This window comes from Canis lupus, chromosome 8 (assembly GCF_048164855.1).
Source record: "Canis lupus baileyi chromosome 8, mCanLup2.hap1, whole genome shotgun sequence".
Taxonomy (NCBI): Eukaryota; Metazoa; Chordata; class Mammalia; order Carnivora; family Canidae; genus Canis; species Canis lupus.
The window spans coordinates 47115495-47135222 of NC_132845.1; the positions used below are offsets into that span (position 1 = coordinate 47115495).

Below are 19728 nucleotides of genomic sequence, written 5' to 3' on the forward strand. Positions count from 1 at the left end.
AGCTAAACACTTCTTATGTGTTAACTCATTTAAATCTCTAAAAAGCCCTGTGACCTTTACACGGTTACCAACGTCATTTTACGGAGGAGAAACTGAGGCCCAGAGAGGTAAAAGCAATTTGGCCGAAGCCTCTGCTAGGACGGGGATGGGGGTGGGAGGGTGGTCTGGTGACTCCAGGTGCACACCTTGGCCACCACTCCAGGCAGCCTCTCTGCTGATGCTCCAACAGGAGGGTGATAGACGAGGGGACCTGTTGGAGAGCTTTGCAGCTGCATAGTGTCTCTGTGTTGTTCTTGTGTGAATGCATCTTTCAGCAGAGGGCTGGAACTCACGGTTTTGTCCCCCCCCCCCCCCCCCCCCCCCCCGCCGTTGCTCATTTGTCTCAACTGCTGGGAAGGTGTTGGCTGCTACTTTATTATCACGGTTTCTATATATGCTTCCTTTGCTCTTTAAGGGCCATTAGCAAAGGCAGCAAAGAAAAGGTGTTATCTGTGCTGTTCGCAGCTGCTGCTCCGTGTGACCTTTCTCTACGGCTCGCCTTGTGTATTCTCCGAAAGGTCACGCATCAGGAGACATGAGGACCAACACTGGGGCCCGGGCCCCAGCAGCGCTGCGCCGGGGCTGTCACAGTTACTGAAACATCTGTTTCTCAGAGGCATCCCATTATTAATTGAGCTGTTGTTAGTTCTGGGTGTTTCTTTTCCCCCATTAAGTCGTAATCCCAGCCAAATGTTATCAAGTGTTACTTCTCTCGAGCCTGGCGGTTCTGAACACGGAGGGGCTCGCTACAGAGGCGATTAAGGGAGGCTTTTTCAGATTGAACTTCTTATCGCTAGGGTTTCCTTACAAGCTTCTACTTACCTGGGTGACCGTGCAGAGCCCACACAGCCCTATCTCGGTGGCACTTGAGGATGGGTCCGTCTCAGGCTTCGGTTGAGTGTGTCACTTGACAGCTTTATGATGTGATGTCGAGGAGGACCAATCCCGAGATTGCAGAGCTGCTGCCTCATTGGAGGGAGCCTGAACAGCTCCTGGGCTCAGCAACAGTAGGCACTCACCCCACCCGAGCCCCCCACCAGCTCAGCAGGATCACAGCGAAAGGTAGCCCGGGAGGAAGGAGGAAACCAGAGAGACTTGGAAGACAGGAGATGTAGGGCTGTGAGCTTTGGGGTTACTGCCCCCCCCCCCCCCCGCCCCGCAGACTGTGACTTTGGACAATTGCTTGCCTTTTCTGAACCTTGGTTTCATCTTCTGTAAAATGGGCAGAGAGCTGTACTTCCCAGGCTTGTTGTATGTGCTAATGTGTAAAGTGCCTGGACCGCTGCCCGCCTCTAGAAAGTGCTCATCATGATTACTGAAGGAGCATTCACCAGGATGAGCACCGGGTAGCTACCGGACTCTCTCTCTTGGCTCCTCATGACATACCTGAACGATAAGGGATAGTGTCCTCTTTTGGCAAAGAAGGTAGTATGAATCAGAGATGTGAAATTACGGTCACACAGCAGTGGGTGGACACGGCCTGGATTTGACCTCCATGCTCTCTTGTTTTTTGTGCCCCATCCTGATTTTGAACATCTTCAAGTAATACCTAATAGGCCCTTGGACTGTCTTCATGTTGGAACCTGGTTTCCAAAATGTCTTCACATGAAGCAAAAACCACCTTGCAGAAGCCTCATCCTGGGGCGGCCTGCATGCTCCCAGAATGTCCTCTGCGGTTCTCCTGGGGACTCTGCATTCCACAGTTAGGGCCTGCCCTAGCAGAGGTTCTTGCCTACCCTGGGTGCTCCCTCCTGGACCGCCAGCGCCTCCTGGGGGTGGATGTCTGTGGAACGGCCTGAGGCTGGGCCTCTGGAGGCCCAGAGGGCAGTGGAAGCAGCCAGAGCCCACATGGCTGTCTTCTGCCGCCTGCCGATGACAGCTGTGCTCTGTAGAGTGGATGCTGCCTTTTCTTGGGTGTGTGTGTGCGTGTGCGTGCACCCACCATGTGTGTCCGATGGTGCCTTTCCTTCGGAGTGTGTGCATGTGTGCTCGCGTGCGCACCCATGTATGTTCGATGGTGCCCTTTCCTAGGCTGTGTGCCCCCGTGTGTGTGTCAGTACCTTTCCTGACACGTGTGTACAGTAATGTGTACACCTGTGTGCATGTGACAGTGCATTGTCTGGGGTGGGAGGGTGAGTGTGCCGGTGTTGCTTGCCTGGGGGCAGTGCTCTGAGTCCACAAGCCCAGCCTCATCACCCCTGGGCAGGCCCCATGCTGTTGAGACAGCGGCTCAGCATCCTGGTGATGGTGGGTGGAGAGGGCAGGGTAGAGCGTCTAAAACATAGGCTCAGAACTGAATCTCGGTTCCGGTGCTGCTGGCTCCCTACGTGGCAGTGGGCAAGACGCTCACCCTTTCTGTGACTGTTCCCTCAGCTCTAAGATGAGGAAAAGTAAGAGCATTCTCCTCCTAAGGAGCCCTAGCATCCCATGAGGTACTTCCCGAAGAGATGCTGGAGCAGCCCTAGTGCAGGGTAAGTGAACTGTGACCCTGACTCTTCCTCCCCACAATCACTGTGCAACCCCCTTACTCCCACTATTTCTCATCCTTGGGAGTCTCCTGCCCCCAGCAAAGGAGCAGCCTGGGTTTAGAAGTTGGAGATCCGGTCTAGAGTCGTGGCCCTGGCAGGGCATTAGCTGTTGGCCTTACACAGGGCTCTTGGCCTCTGTCAGCCTGGGCTTCCTCTCACCCCAAACAATCACAGCATTTCCCTTGCTGGGTGATTTACCATCACCTGAAGGGTTGAGTGATGGAAAGAATACAGGCTTCGGAGCCATGATAATTGGGTTCAGATCTCAGCTGTCACTCGTGGACTCTGTGGCCTGAGACTTCCTCAGCCCCTGAGCCTCACCTTCCTCCCCTGGGAAGTGAACCCACTCAGGCATCTATAGGAAAGGGTCAGAGAGGTTGATGGCAGCTATAACTTTTCCAGACCTGTTTCTGGGCTGGCTGTGGATACTCATTATTTTAGTTAACGTTGGTAATTTTCTTAGTTTTCAAGCCCAGATGGACACTGGACAAGAACATAACGTATATCCATCTGAAAGAAGGACAGGTATTGATGGCATTGGTTCTGTTTTATATGTATATATATAACGACTCTTATCTAAAAGGGATTATATTTTGACTTTTTTCATCATTATTCATAATTATTTCTGATAATTAGTAGAAGACATTGTTAAATTTAGCATATGTGTTGTATGTAGATAGGTGCCTTTCAGCCTATTTGGAGTGAAGATCTGGGTTTTTTATTTTTATTTTTTTTAAGAAAATTGCCAATTCATTGCGGACTGACACCTGTGTACAATACAATAAAACCTAGAAAAACCATGGAACTCCTGGATTTCATAGCCATATGAAATTGTGTTAAATATTTGTAGACCTGTACTGTCAACTCCTGTTCTTCCCTTGTTCCAGACTGGTAGCCAGATCCCACAGTCCACGTCTCAGCCCCAGTTCCTGGGCCCCTCTGGGCAGCAGGGCTACAGACCGAGCACACTACTGCATGCACTATACTGCATGTGGCTTGAACTAGTTTTTCTCGGGCTTGGGACTTTGCTCACCTTAGTGAGAAGTTGGAAGTAAACAGCTGACACGTGGAAAAGCTTCTGTGACATCGCTGTTTTTGCAAATACAGGTTGAAACACTAGTTTTTCTACAATGAGGGACTAGCCCAACTGCAATTCATAGCTCAGGGTGTAAAATGCTTCCCTTTTGTCTTTGCTGGTGGCTCCCAAATCTGGATGGCCAGTGGAATCTTTAAAAAGTAGTTCCTTGGGTTTCCCCTCACCCCCCACCCCCGTCAGTTCCTGAGGGTGAGGGCCACAAATCTCTATTTTTCAAAAGCCCTTGAATTGGCTGATGATCGACTTGCTCTGGGAGCCGCTGGGCTACACTGCACTACTTCCCTTCACCCTGTGGGGCACACTCTTCTCCTTAACCCCCGGAGGGCTTGGCTGTGTCCTGTAGCCCAAGGTGGAGTGCGGAGAGCACAGAGGACAGTGGCCATCCCACCCTGTCATCTCCTGATTCCCACACCTTAGTCTCACAGCCTGGCATCTCTGAGCCTTGAGGAAGACAGGCCCAGCCTGCAGGAGGGATGTGAGCGAGGGTCACGTGAGCGGATCGATGGAATTGCCTGGAAAAGGCTCAAAAGCAGGTTAAGACAGATGGGCACTGGCAAGGTGCTCCTCTCTACCTAGATGCAGGTGCAGTGTCCTCATCACAGAGAGAGGGCCTGGATCCCTCCCCGCAGCCTGTGTTGGGGGGACCAAAGAACAGCATGTGCATCTTATAAGACTTACGGTGCGGAGACCTCTAAGTGAATGTTCTCACATAATTTGGGGTATGTGACCAGAAGAGCCTCCATTGCTGTTAAAACTGGGGGCCTGTCTTGGCCCGGTTAATCAGGGAAGTGTCTAATTAGGTAGCCGAGGGGAGGGAGAAGCAGGATTGGCTTGAATGTGATTAGATAAAACATTCCGATATCAAAGGAAATGCCAGAGGTATTTTTTTTTTTTAATTTATAATTCTTTCGTGATTTGGCAGGTAATTATGATAATTCCTGGGATTTTCACAGACTTAAAAGCTTTTTCACAGCCACCTTATTTTTGGAAATCGTCTTCTCTGATGCTCCAGCTGGAGTGGATTGCTCAGTCTCCCGAAGTTCCAAAGCTATCGTCTTCCAAAGCCCAACTCAAATGTCACCTTCCTGATGACGCTTTCCCCCATCCCTTATGCCAGAGATACCAAGTAGGTGTCATCCACAGGCCAAGTGTCTGATCGGTAGGGGCTGCCTGGGTGCTCCCGTGGGGAAGGAGTGCAGCAGGCGACTAGTGATGTCTGCCAAGGGGCCAGAGGTGGGGAAGAGGAGGTGAGCCCATGTGCTTGGGCATTTAGGTTCCAGCCATTTGGAGCTAAACTGGTGCTCTGGGCACAGGTGCAAGTATAGGGGCTGGATAACTCTGCAACAGATTTGCCAAGTCACCAGAGTGTGGTTTTAAAGGTTTGATAGATGTCGCCAAACAGCCTGTGACTTAGACTTCTTGAATCTTTCTACCATCTTCTCTCCAACCTGAAGGGCAAAACCCAAAGGGTAACTGATGAGCCCATGCACCTTGTTAATCCATGAGGTACCTCTCAAAATGGCCCTGGGCATAGTGAGCGGTGGGGGGTGGGAGGCTGCCCGGCATGTGCCAAGGCTGGTGGGAGAAGTGAGCGAGTCCTGCATGTTCTCTCTGGGGGAGCCCTTCCCTCATGCCCCGTCCTCTTTCCCAGCCGTCCTCTCTTGGCGAGCTCTGTTTATCTGATCTCTGGGGTGTGAACCCCAGGACCTTCCTGCCCCCTCCCCCATAATAAGGCCCGGCACATGGTCAGCAGTTGTGTTGGTGACATTTCCTCACTGGGGGGTGGCGAGCCTCTCTCCACAGCTGAGTTCCTTGGTAAAGCACGTGTGGCCCCTTTGCACCTGGCTTCTGCAGACAGCCCTGTCCTCCATTCCACTGTTATGTGATCAGCCATCCTGTACAACGAGCTCTCTTCCTGAGCAGCGCAGAGCTTGTTAGGTGGGGCTGCTCCTGTCGGTGGCACAGTGGCCCCAGGCAGTAGAGAGGGCATTGAATCCCCGTTTTGTAGGTGAGCGGCTTTAGGCTCCTCACAGTTGAGCCTGGCACCAGAGCACACTCTAAGTGATCAGGTGCAAGCCTGTCTGGCACCAGAATCTGAGCCCTTAACTGCCTGTCTCAGCTGGTCCCCAACCCCCGGCCCCAGCTCCAGTAACCTCTGGGCCTTTGCACCTGCAGTTTCCTCTGCTGGATATGCTTTTCTCCTCCCTGTCTCCGGGTGACCTCCTAGAGCTCAGCACATCTATGGGACATAGAAGACCTACAAGTCTGCGTAATTTTAGATGCTAGGGGGTGAGCAGGTGATGGGGTTAGAGAAAGGCTGATCCTGAGCCTGAGGGTTTTATTCATCCTTTGGGCAGTGGGAAGCCAGGAAGGTTTTAAACATCATCAGGTGAGAAAATCCGATGTTGCTTTGGGAAGAGCATTCTGGTCTGCTTAGCCAAGAAGGGACTGAAGGGCAGCTAGTGTCTGTCCCATCCCCTGCAAGTCCATGGCTGCTGAAAATAAAGACTGGGCAGGCAAGACCAGAAGTGCCCTCAGAGCCTCATAGAAACTCCAGCAGGCGGTGGCTGTGATGCCGTCTTTTGTTTCTATGATCTCCGCTGCTTTTCTGAGGCTCTCGGAGTCTTGAATCCATTTCTAGTCGCACTAGACTTGGAAAGAGTTATTCAAGGAACAGTAAGCTCAGCATGGTTTATGTAAGATCAAAGCTGTTGGTCTCAGTGGCTGCATGTGGGGATATCTAATCTAGAAATTCGGAGTTTCAGAGCTTAGCTTAGTAACAATGAACATTGCAGTTTTAATGATTGGTCAAAATTATTTTATCGGTTTGTCTCCTCAGTTCTACTGGATCTCCTCCACCCCTACACCCTCACCCCCCTTCCCTCGTGAAATGAAAGCTTTGTCTGACGTGGTCAAGTCACTCTTCTGGCTGCAAGAGAGAACCGGGGTTTTGACAGCTCGTGATAAATACTGTTGCGAGCTGGGATGTTTCGATGTTTTATGCATTTATGGAAAATTGTTTTTAACACTCTGGCTCCCCCTGTAAAACAAAGCAAAACAAAGACAAAGTAAAACCCCGTTTTGCTCTGGAAATGCCGGTGGCATTTATTTAAAGCTCTGTTTTGTGGGGGCATGTTAGCAGGTATTTAGCAGTAATACTGGCAAGCTGTGTGTTCCCTGCTTACTGTGTGGTAAATGGATCCTCCGCCCTGAGGAAGCTCATGGAGGATTTATGTGATTTCTTGTGTGGAGGATCCGCACAGGCATTATTAGCGATTGGTTATTTGTTTGTGAAAGGCCAAAAGAAGATCGTCTTAAGCTTTTTCTATACAAAAGGAATAACGCAACTGGGAAATATTCATTTTAGGTCTGTACAAAAAGAAGCTGGTTAAAGGCTCCCTGACTTATCTCCCGGTGTTAATTGCATGGTACTTGCAATGTCTTTTGTGTCATTCTCACTTCGCATCTCACCCTGGTTTGAAAGAAGGTGGGCACTTAAGTGACAGGGAGTTGCCACGAACAGGGTTGGGGATTCACGGAGCAAGTTGAAGGAAGCATCAGGATTTGATTGGGAGCCCGGTGCATTTTATGTTGACTGCCTTTAGTTTCAGGTGAAGAATGTTAATTCTTTTACAGAGCCCAAGTGGTTATACCCACTGATTAATGGAAGAGTGTTCATTATCAGCAAACTAAAAAGTAAGGGAAAATAGAAATAATGGGAAGAAAATATGCCCCTTGACTAATGTTAATGTCTTGTTTATTTCCTTTTATGCTTTTTAGCCTTTTACCTTTTATATAACAACATATCCCCCCCCCCAAAAAAAAAGAATGAAAGAAAGAAAAGAGGATGGCCCCTCTTTTTAGTTCTCCTGAGACATTGAGACTTAGGTAAATGATCTTTTCTTTTCCCACAAAACGTCTCCCTATATCCCTTCTTGATTCTGACAGTATGTTTTACATTTTACGTATAGTATTTACATATACTATATTACGTATAGTATCAACGGTCTGATATTTTTTGTCTTAAATAGAACATGCTTTGTGCCTGGCTGAAATCTGTGGTGTACAGGACGGGTGATCTTGGGAAAATCAGGGGGATGGGGATGGGGGAGGGTCTATTGACCTCTGAATTCTCGAGGGATTCTCTTTAAGATGGTTGTAAGATTCTTCTCTGAAGGTTCCTAAAGAGCATGACATCTCACATTTCCCTGAACTGCTCAAATAATTGTAGTTGAATTTGATTTTAAGCCCCAATATGATCGCTCAGTAATCAGAAAAATTACTCTCTGTTTTGACCACAGGATATCATTGTGCTTTTTGTAAGTTAATAGCTGGAAAGACACGTGGTTCATTCTGTACATCAGTCATAGACTACTTTAGGGGAACCTCTTTTTATTTTTTGGGAATGAGCCAAGGGTATTGAATAAACATGCACAAGTTCAGGGGCTCATGGCAGGCCTGAATGGGCTGCATGTGGGCACAGTGTACATGGTGGAATGGTGGCACGTGGCCCAGTGGTCAAGAGCCAGGGCCCCGGAGTCAGTCCTTTGTTAGCGGTATGACCTTGAGCTGCTGCTCCCCTGTGACATCGTTGCCCTTCTGAGAGGCAGAAATAATACCTGCCTCACAGAGCCAGCATCACGAAGATGCAAGGAGCTCACGGAAAGGATTTCCCTAGCATAAGTCAAGTGGTGACTGAGAGGTAGTGGTGTCTCTGCTGTGGTGTCAGTCACTGTCACTGTCACCATCGCCACAAGACTTTGGTTCTGTTTTCTTGGTTTTCAGAACCAAGACCCTGATGAACAGAAGTGGTCAGTTATTTCAACTGTGCCCTAAGCGGGGTCATTCTTGGCAGGCACAGCTCTAGATGAGGAAGAAAGTGTCCATGAAGGATAAAAACCTAAGGCCCTGATAGAGCACTTTCGTGCCTGTAAACTGTGGACTATTGCTTCTGTAGCATTGACATCAACTAGGTCACAGGTGCGTTTGACTTACAGGTGCATTTGCACAGTTCATAGGTAAGTGGTGTTCTGTCTCCCACCCCCACAACCTCCCGGTTGCCTTGCCAGCAAGTGGCAGCCCCAGAAAAGGTGGGACCAGGGACTGGGGGTGGAGCATGGGTCTGCCCTCTGAGCCTCACCCTTGGGTGCTTGTGTGTTCCAGGTGGCGGAGATGCACGGTGAGCTGATTGAATTCAACGAACGCCTGCACAGGGCTCTGGTGGCCAAGGACGCCCTCGTGTCCCAGATGAGGCAGGAACTCATTGACCTGCGGGGACCGGTGAGTGCTCCCACCTGGGAAGGTCTCAGCCTCGCTCTTCTGCTTGCCTTGTCTGTCTCGCAGCCTCTGCTGCCCACAGCCACCTTGTTCAGTTTGTTCATCCTTGGCAATGGCGAGGGTATAGAAGAGTACAGGGACTGAGAGAGCGAGTGCTCGTGTACCCACCGTCCAGCTTTCATGTGCATTGACCTTTCCTACACTTGGGTTTGCTTCAGGTGGGAAGGGGTGGAATAAACACATGATACCGAGTCTATTTGAAGTCTCCCCTTTGCAACATTTTCTGCCCCGCACCCCATAATCAATATTCTGCAATTGGTGTATAGCCCTGTCTTTCCTGTTTTTACACTTTGCCACGTAAATTTACATGAGCAACAAACAGTCGTGGGTTTTGTGTAACTTTTACCTACGTGATGTTACCTGTATGTATCTCTTTGCCCCTTGTTTTTTGTTTGTCTTTAATTCAATATTGTGGTTTGGGGCGTATCTCACACAGATCTAGTATAGGAATTTAAAACTGTGACCCTCTTGATACTTTGGGCCACTTAGGGTGGTCCCCACATAGCTGTGGTTCCACCTGCCAGGATCTGGAAGCAGATGACCCTCTTTCTGATGAGTTGTCAGAAGATCATTGGTAGCTGGATGCTACATACAACACCTCCATCACTCACCTCCTTCATCTCATCACGTAGGCATTGTTTCATCTTCACGTCATCATGAGGAAGAAGGGAGAATAGAGGCCAATAAGATATTTTGAGAGAGAGGCTGCACTCAAATCTTCTATTATAGGGTATTGTTAAAATTGTTCTGTTACATGCTGTTGTTGCTAATCTCTTAGATGCAGAATTTGTAAATTAAACTTTGTCATAGGTGTCACAGGGAAAAGCAGAGTATATGTAGGGTTTAGTACTGTCCACAGCTCAGCCATCCAGTGTGAGCATCTTGGAATATATCCCCCACAGATAAGGGGGATGATTATAATTACTTGTTCTGGGGACCGTCCTGTGCATCATAGGATGTTTAGCAGCACCCCTGATTTCTACCCACTAGGGGCCAGTAGCACCCCACCCCATCACAATTTCCAAGAATGCCTCCAGACATTGCCAGACATTCCCTGAGGGGTGGGGGCCAAACCACCTTGGTTGAGGGGCCCTGGTCGGGTTCATTCACTTCCTTGACTCTTGAGTTCTCTCTTGCACGAAGTACCATGATAATTTTAATCCAGTTTCACTTTAATGCATAGTTAGGTTGTTTGCATTATTTTGCTATCATAAACTGCGATGCTGAGAGCATTTCTTCCTTTAGTACATGTTTGTAATAGCATCTTCATTTCAAAGCTTTATCGTGTCCAATGTTAGATGCTCACAGATTAAAGAATCTCTTGTATCCTCATCAAGTAGAACTGTCCTCAGTGGTACTCGGTCTTGTTTAAAGTTAGCCGCACCCATCTCCCTTCTCTATTATTTTGAATCAGATACTAGGTGTTACTTCATCTCTAGACCTCTTTGTATAGATCTTTTTTTAAAAAAAAGGAAACCATAAATATAATATTGTCATCCCTCCATAACCCTTGATTTCTGTATAGACACTAGGATCCACATGAGATCTCTGTGTTGTCATTGGTTACATCTGTGTGTTTATTTATTATTCTTTTAATGTAGTTGTTTTGACTTTAGTGAAATATAAGCTGAAATGTACCATCTTAGCTAGTGTTCAGCATGGCTGGTGTGGTGTAGGTATGTGGACATTGTTGTGTAACCCTCACTGCCACCCATCTCCTGAGACTTGTCCTCTTCCCCAGCTGAAGCTCTGTCCCGTTAAACCTTGGTGCCCCATTGCTCCCTCCTCCAGCCCCCGCCTACCACCATCCCACTCTCTTTGTCCTTAAATTGAACTGCTTGCTGATGAATCTTCCTTCACCTCTCTTTCCTTTCTCTTCCTTAACCTGTATTTGTGGAAGACCCTGAGTCGTGTCACCACTTGAAACTGGCTGATGGCACCTCTGCCATGATCTTCTCTGTGCCTCTCTGTTGCTTATATTTTCTTGAATTGGCACTTGGGTCTGGGGGCTGGGATGTAGGTGTAATTTTTCTGCAAACATTGCTGTCACTGGGGCCATGTGTTTGGTCAGGAGACACACATAGTCTGCCTGTCTCTCTTCGATCCTGGTGGACCTTTATTAGCACTTCCTACGTCCACTATACATAGCAGTGTTTCCCTGAGACCCGTGCCTCAGGGCAAACTTGCTGAGTTGGGTGGTACTTTAAACACCAATGAGTTTTACTTTTTTTTTTTTTTTAAATACCTGTTTACAATCCCTCTGTGAGTGTGCAGAAGTGTGCTGACACTTTGACATCTCTACCAACACTCCCGGGCCTGAGGTGGGTTTTAACTGGTGTTTTTCTTTTTAAAATTTATTTATTCATGAGAGACATACAGAAAGAGAGAGACAAAGACACAGGCAGAGGGAGAAGCAGGCTCCATGCAGGGAGCCTGATGTGGGACTCGATCCTGAGACTCCAGGATCAGGCCCTGGGCCGAAGGCAGGCGCTAAACTGCTGAGCCACCCAGGGATCCCCAACTGGTGTTTTTCTGATCGTGAGTGAAGTGGACCATCTTGCTATTGACTAGCTCATATATTGTTTCCATTTCTGTGACTTGGAGCCCGTGCCCATTTCCTGTTGGGTTGTGTGTGTTTTCTTGCTAATTTCTAGCAGTTCTTGTGTCTTTTCAGTTACACATGTTGTGAATATTCCCTCCTGGCCTATGGTTTACTCATGAGCTTTTAATAAAAGTGGAAAATTTTAAGTCTCTGGAAAAGGGAGAATCATTTAATGAGACTCCATCACTCAGCTCTGGCAATAATCAACTCAGGGTTGTTCTCAACTCATTCTTACTCAATTCAGCCCCTTCCCAACTCAGATTATTTGGATGCATATCCAAGTCATGATATTACTTCAGTCACAAATAATTCAGTATTTATCACTAAAAGATATTTACAATACCATCATCATACCTAAAAAAATTAATGATAATTCCTCAAATGTCCAGTCAGTGTTCAGTGTTCTCCAGTTAACCTTAGATATATTTTTAAAATTTATTTGCTTTAACCGAATCCCAGTGTGGTACAAACATTGCAGTTGGGGGATAGATATTTTTAGTTCAGTATTTCTCTCCCCTCCCCTACTCCACCCCTGCCTTTTGTTGTTATTATTGAAAAGCCTGGCATTTTTAACCGTCTCCTATTTATGATTTTGTTGATTGCAGCCCCATGGTGATCCTTACCATGTTCCTCTGTCCCCTGCCTTTCCTTTGAATTGGTCCTTAGTTGTAAAGTCTGAATGAATTTCAGCTTTTTTTTTTTTTTTTTTTTTTTTGACACCTTGCCCTTACAGGTGGTGGTATAGTACTTCCATCTGAGGGCACTTGAGCATTGATCTGGAAAGGTGCTGCTGGAGGTGCCACTGGACACCAGACCCTGTTTATTTATATGATGCCAGCATGTGGATGTTATCTTCTGTGCTTAAAGCCCCATAGAGCAGTCCTTAATTGGGTTGGTTTTCCTCACTCCTTGCATGTCCAAGATGTGTACAAGGTCTTTGTGGATTTCTTTCATTAGGGAGATACATGTTTTCCTAAGCGAGAAACACATTTAGTAGGTACCTATTGTGTATTAAAGAGCCCTTTGTGGGAGGTGATTTCATCTTTGTTTTATAGGTTGACTGAGGCTCAGCGAGGTCCCCAAATCTTTCTATATCATGGACCTAGATTCAAACTCTGACTTAATCCACAAAGTCTGTTTTCTTTCTCATGCTCCAACTTTGGGGAGTTAGGAAGAACAGATGTGGATGGGTTCCCTTGTGTTACCCATTGCCCTTCCAAGCAAAGTTCCATGGGTCCCTTTGTGTGTACTTCCTGGTTGTGTCCCACATTAAAGACTTGGGCAGCATAGCTTCTCATTTTATTGCTATCTGTGGCCCCATAGCTGAGAAAGGACAGTGGGGTTGCAGGAATGGGGAACTCCCTGTGCTGACTTGTATTTCAGAGTGTGAGCAGAACTGGTGTGGGGAGCAGACAAGTGGCTCCCATGTCCCTGCATCCTGGCATACTTCAAGGCCCACCTTACTAGAACAGGACTTGATAGCAGATGAGGACCAAGGAGTGGTCCCATTCCTTAGAATGGGTTCATTTTGGATCCCAGAGGAATGCCTGTGTGTCCTCAATGCTGAAGGAAAGATAAGTCACTCCTGTCACTGCAGGTACATTTTCTGAGAGTGCCTTCAGTGTATTATTCTCTTTATGGATGATGAAAACAATGAGCCAGCTGGTCTAAGTCAATTCTGATTTTAATAAGATAATATTTATTTATTGAGTATTGTTGCTGCTGTCTTTGAGGCGTAGTGATTCCTGTGGTAGGTGTCAAGTTAATGTGGGGTGGCTTACTGAGTGAAGAAATGGGCAAATGAGTGAAAATCACAGGTAGGAGATGGTGGAGTCCAGACTGTCTTCGGGCCCCTTTGACATGCACGCCCCCCTTCTCTGTGCCAGGACATGCTCCTTTTTGTTTCAAATCTGAATGCCCCATGGGGCAGTGACATCCGTTCTCACAGAGGAGACCCTGACTGTCAGGGGGTGCTTTCCTGGGGTGTGTGTGTGTGCAGGTTGTGATGGCCAGAGATGGGGGAGAGGAAAGTGGGTGTTAAGGGGCCTGCAGGCTGTGGGAACGGCTGGCCATTTGGGCAGTGACCCCCCAGAGGACACTTTGGCCTTGTTATCATTGCCTCAGGCCTGCTTCAGAGTCAGACAGCAAGGGCCAAAGGAAGGAGGAAATCTGAAGCTCAGTTTCAGTTCTGGAGGCTTCTCTTCCTTTGTGAGAAGCATCTGTTTATGGAATCTCTGCCTCTTCTCTCTTCGTTTCCAGTGGGCCTGGCTCCCTGCTGCCCCTGGATTAGACTGCCTCCCACACCACTGCAGTGTTCTAGGTCCTCAAGGGCACCGGTTTTTGCTTTATCTGGAAACCATCCCAATTTGCTCTTCCAAGTGGGGAGTAACGTGGCATCTCTGGGCCGCTTAGCGAGAGACTTGCCAGTAAAACCACTCAGTGGTGGGAATGTGGCAGGGGCCTGAGCATTTTCATCTCTGAATTCCCAGTGCCTGGCACCACAGCGCACATAGTAGGTACTCTGTAAATGTTCACTGTGCGACAACTTCATTTGCACAGAGCCTGGGAGGAGTGCATGGACCAAATAATTTTTTTTTTTTTTTTTTTTTTTAAGATAAGAGCAGGGACATTGTTTGCTCTCGGTGACAGACTTTTAAGCCAAGTCACTTATTTTAAGAATGAGTTTGGGATTAGGGGTTGAAGTTTTTTCATTTTCTTTTTTTTGAATGTAAGTATTTTTAGGACTCTGCTCATTATTCTTTGTCCCCCTCTGGTATAAGATGTGAATGAATGCCGGAGTTTTTTCTTTCTTTCTTTCTTTTTCCTTTAGCGGGGATTTGATTACAGCCCTGAGAATTCTCTGGGAGAACAGCTCCTGTTTTGAATAATAAATGGAGACAGAGAAATAGAACCTTGTAAGACTGTAAGGCGTGGAGGTCAATTAAAGTCCCCAGTGGGGAGAGCTGAAGGCTAAGCGACTCATTACCTGCGAGTTTGTTCCGCTCTCGGGAAGCAAACTTGGTCTCACTTTACATAATTGAATCTGGATTCCTCTTTTTTTCTGCCCCTGTGGTGGGTCTCTGTTTCTGTCCCAAGCACCCTTTAATTAGATCCCCTCTCCTGAGGAGGGTCTGACTCGAGGCCTGTAAAATCACTGCCCTGCCCTGACTCAGCATTTGCCCCTGTGGCTTGCTTGCCCACAGCATCACTGCACTCTTACTTGCCCCCCAACCTTCCCGCCCCATTAGCCATGGTCAGTTGGTGCTTGATGTTGGTGTCCGTTCCTATCTTCCCCCCTCTGAGCACAGCCCTATGTGATGGATTGATTAGATCCAGGTTTCGGCTGAGCTAACGGAGGTGCAGAGAGATTTTGTGACTCAGCCCAGGGCATGCAGCTTCACGGTAGCAACAAATGTGGACCGAGTCCTTTCTCATTTTTTAAATACCATGCCGCTTATGCTTTCATTTTTTTTTTTTTAACTTTTTTTCTTTTTTTCATTTCAAGCCAAATGTAGTGTCTATTGTGCTCTAGGCCAACACACTGGGTGGTTTCAAAGACTCCCATTCCTCTGTGGTGAAGCTCTCACACCTTCCCACTCCCTACCTGCAAAATGAATCTCTCCCTTTCTTGTCTCCCCATCTCACTTTGTACATCAGAGTGGTTTCTTTTTTTAAGCATACTAATCAGTTCTTCCTGATAGCAAAAGGGCTCTTTTGGAAACTCCAAATCTGGAGAAGGCAGTTTCCCAAAAAGCAGAACAGTGATTCAAAGGGTGTGTAAAGGTGGTGTCTCTAGAAAAGGGGAAGCATGGTGATGGAATAATCTGGAAAATCATTAGACCAGAGTGTGTTCGACAAGCTCTCCTTTGCTGTAGCACTTCTCACTTTTGCCTCGTAGCTCTCCAAACGAGGTAGAGAGAACCATGCAATATACGCATTATTTCCTAAAATTAATTCCCCAAGGAGCATCTTTTCTAAGATGTTTTTGGAGGAACGCATTTGGGAAACTTAGGGCCAAGTTACCCACGCACTGGCTGGCAGGGAGCTCACGGAAGCCTCATTTGTCTCCTGGGCCTGCCCTGGCACACCATCCGCGGGAGCTGGAGGGGGCAGGGGGTGAGGCCGTGTGGCTGCGGGGTGCAGCGGGCTGGCTCCGACTGGCCTTCTGCTTGGCCCCAGCTCGCTGGGGCCTCGGTCATCTGGGCAGCACTGTGCCCCGGGCACTCGGGCCTCTTACCCAGTGGCTGCCAGAGAGCAGGTGGTCCTCCTCTCATGTGTTCGCTTCTCTCCTGCTCTGTTTGGTTTGTTCTTCAGTCTCTGTTTCTCCTCCTGTCCCTTGTGCTTCTCGCTTGTCCTCTCCCCTGTATCTACCTCCCTTCCTGCTCCTCTAGCTCCTTCTCTGCTCCTTCCTTTGTCCCTCGGCCTCTACCCGTCTTCATCTGTGGCTCTCTTTCTCTGCCCCTTCCTGCGTGTGCCTTGGTCTCCAGCTGCCTGCCTGTCTCTTGCCCGTGCCTGAGCCTTTCTCTGCAGCCGGCTCTGTCTCTCTCCTCCCCGCTCCTTCCCACCTTCTCTCCTTCCGTGAGCATTTGCGTTGCTATGTGGCGTGAAGATGCTCACTGTTCGACAAACTCACATCCCTTCTATTTCCTCTTCCTCGTCTGACTGGTGTGTTTTGCACCAGGCCCCCATGAAGTGGCTTAGGATCCAGTTCCCTGAATGCCTTTGTGGACTCTCCCCTCTTGGCCACTCCCCTCCTGAGCCCTGCGCCCTAGTCTGGCTTTCCACAGCACTTGGTGCTGCGGCCTTTGTCTCACTGTCTTAACACTTTTGTGTTGAACTTTGTTTCCCTTGCAGACTGATCACTTCCCTGAGACGGGGCTCCATGTTCATGTCCCTCTTCTTGGGCCGGGCCCACAGTGTCCCTCATGGAGCCTCTGATGCGGTATCCATGGTAACACTCTGTTAACCAGGATACTTGATTATCCATTAAGGTGCCTTCCTGGTTTCTACCAGATAACAGATTTGCTGTTAATCCTTGCTCTAAGCTGCTTGGTGTTTCCACGGGATACCTTCTTCTACTGTTGAAATGACTGAGCTAGTGGTGGGAGAGGAAGACAAGTAATTTAAAATTCAGGGGTGAGGTGGAAGGAGGAAAAAGAACCTCATCCCAAGTTTTTTTTAATATGGCTCACTTTGAAATGAAATGCTTCCTGGGACTTTCTTGGTATCGTTAAAGCCTTCAGAGGGAGTGATCTCATTTGGGGGCTGATGCTATTTAAATAGAGAAGCTTAATAAGAAATATATTTTTCAGCTGGGTGACACTTGCAGAATATCTAATGATCAAGTACCAAATTGTCTGCGGCCCCACAGCAGCTCTAAACATCGTGTTCCAAATTATAAGAGGCTTTTAAATTCAGTACTTGGACCATCAGTGTTTTAATCGTCTACCGTCTTGAAGGAGATTATTTTTAAAAGTGCCATTTAAGAGAGGCTACTAAAAATATGTCTCACATAGAGGCTTAGCTTAGAAATGTTAGTTTTTGACACAAAATCATCCAGAAAGATGCTTGCAGAACCCGCTTTAGACCTCTCTGTGTCCCAGAATAAAAGCCCCTCTGGAGTCCAGCATCTTATTCTGTCCAGAGGCAAATACCCTGAGTGATCACATGCACTTTGCTGGTAAAGCAGAGCGTTCTCCAAATTGCCAGTCTGCCTCCCCACTGTGCCTGGGTTAAACTCTTGTCCCTGGTTTATGCCTGGCTTGCTCCTTACCATGGGTAGGTGGGTTTCATGGGAGAGCCCCGAGGGGCTACAGTTTACGGCTCGAGTGGGCAGCGCCTGGCTACCCAGGGCTTATTATGGGTGCAGAACTTTGAAAATACATTTTCATGAGGATGAGAGTTTTGTGTCTGCTGGCAAATGCAGCATGTGCAAGCTTTGCCCCAAAGCGAGTCTCATATTGATGCAAATAGGAAACACTGGCAATGTACGGAATAGTCCAGATTTATACACCTGGTGCTCCGTAATGATTTCAGCTGTGCATTGAGCAAGGAATTTGCTGCACTGGCTGCGACTGCCTGTCGGTCTCTCATGTTCTGTGTGACTGTCTCATGCAGCGCTTGGGCACATTGTGGGGATGTGGCGGATGTGGAAGGTGTGGGCTCTGCCCTTGCAGAGGTCAAAGACTAGAATCTGTTTTATGTGGCTTGATGTGGCTTGCATCTCTCTGGTTTGGCTGCTTTGTAATTTGGTTGGAGATATAAAGGTCTACATGGGGGTAACTCTGACACCTGTCCTGCCACTGATTCTGAAGAAATAGAAGCCAAGATCACGAGGCGGCTTTTGACCACCCATCTTACCGATTCTCTCTTCCCCAGCATAGCTTCGTGAACGGCTCCTTTGAGTTGGCTGCCCACAGTGCCACCAGCCCCACCAGCCAAATTGGCAAGCAGTGGCAGCCAAGATGCTCTTGTGCTCAGAGCCCCTGTGCCCCCTTTTATGTGCCACCAAGTCCTTCCTGAAATGAGCCTATTGTTTGTTTGTTTTCATCTGACCCAGATGCTCACATTCGCATGAACCAAAATCCCATGCTCAACACACACACATTATTGGTGCCAGCAAGGCCCACTGTTATTTATGCAATAAGGTAGCTATGATCTCACTCTGCCTTCTGTGGAAGCTGCTCCCACACTACACCCCTGCCTCCCCCAAGGGTAGCAACCTCAAGACCCTGGGTTGCTTTGCTCCTGACCATTGTGTGTTTTATTGGCATGTAGGTTTCCCTACATAGGGATGTCATTAGCTTGGTAGAGGGGTTCCTGTGATTAGGATACTGTAAAGGTTGCTCTGGGCTAGGACCTGTGCCCCACATGGTCAGACTGCAGTGCTGTCTGGACTCATTTTTGTCATCTTCAAAATGTGGATAGTCCCAACCTGCTCCATTCTGTCACCACCATGTCTTCTAAGCCTTTCTGACCAAGACACATCCATTAAATGCCAACTTATTCTGTTTCTGCTAAATTAACCCAGTATTTCTAAGTATACATGACCACATGGTAGTACTTATACAAACTCTATAACTAGATACATTATATGTACTTATTCCTTAATTTAATAAATTTTTCTCTGTGATAATAGAGCTCCCTTCTGATTAGTTCTATCTTTCCTACTAATTGCATATAACTTTCTTCATGTTTGTTAGGTTTCTTCCTAGTATTTATAATCTTTTTTTTTTTTTAAGGCCTATCTCTACTTCTCCTCTTCTGGCCTGTCATAAACTGAGGGCTGCTGTGTTGGGCAGTGAGCAGTTTTAGCAGAATGGCATGTAGACCTCAAAATAACCTAGCAGTTTGCTCTGGAAGCTTTCCCCATCCTCTTTAAGTGCATTTATGTTTTTTCCAGTAAAAAGGAAAAATGCTGTTTTTGTTCTGTGTTTCATGGATGTTGAGTCCCTGGCCGGTTGGTTTATGGGATCCAGAGTAGATTATGCCTAGATATGTTGTGGTTAGATTGGAACAGATGCATCTTGGTAAAGGGATCCCTGATTAATTTGATAAAACCAAACTATTGGTTCCCTTGATCTGTTCTTTTGGAAATGACCTCTTCCTGAAGGATGGGTGCCATCTTGGAATTGCCCATCAGGTTCTTGGCCCTTTTGCCCATGGTAACTGCAGAGTGGCTGCTCCTATTTTTGAGGAAAATTATTTTATTGACTAAGATTCAGATTGTTATCTACCAGATACTCAAAAACTGGGGAGTTTGTCCATACCAAGATGGGTGATTGTGCTTTGAGGTATGCCTGGTGGTGTCAGCTGGGCAGTTGGGATCTGACTTGACCAAGGTTTCTGATCATAAAATTGGAAAAACCTAGGTCCCCTTTCTCCTGGGAAAGAGGCTCTCCTTTTGCTTTCCTGGAGCATCACGGCCTTTGGCAGGATGAGTGTGTCACCTCTGTAGGAAATCACTCCCTCCCACTACTGCAAGGCCCACAGCCATCTGTTGCCCCCAGTGCCTTGATACAGTGCCGGTGTTTCTTCTAGGCTTGTTGGAAAGAGAATCGGGCAGATGCTGGAGCAGCACCTGACTCACACCGTCTTGCTAACCTCTTACTGCTGGCTCTGGGGTC

At 47.7% G+C, this 19728-nt stretch overlaps 1 protein-coding gene across 6 annotated transcripts in view; it reads left to right on the plus strand.

Annotated features, from left to right (window-relative positions):
• The window catches only part of SNX29 (sorting nexin 29), a 528280-nt gene that overhangs the window by 328487 nt on the left and 180065 nt on the right, over positions 1-19728 (plus strand). For all 6 annotated transcript variants that reach the window (XM_072835835.1, XM_072835833.1, XM_072835832.1 and 3 more), the window contains exon 16: positions 8827-8943. In XM_072835835.1, coding sequence (XP_072691936.1) covers positions 8827-8943 — 117 coding nt within the window. The remainder of the gene's footprint in view (positions 1-8826; positions 8944-19728) is intronic.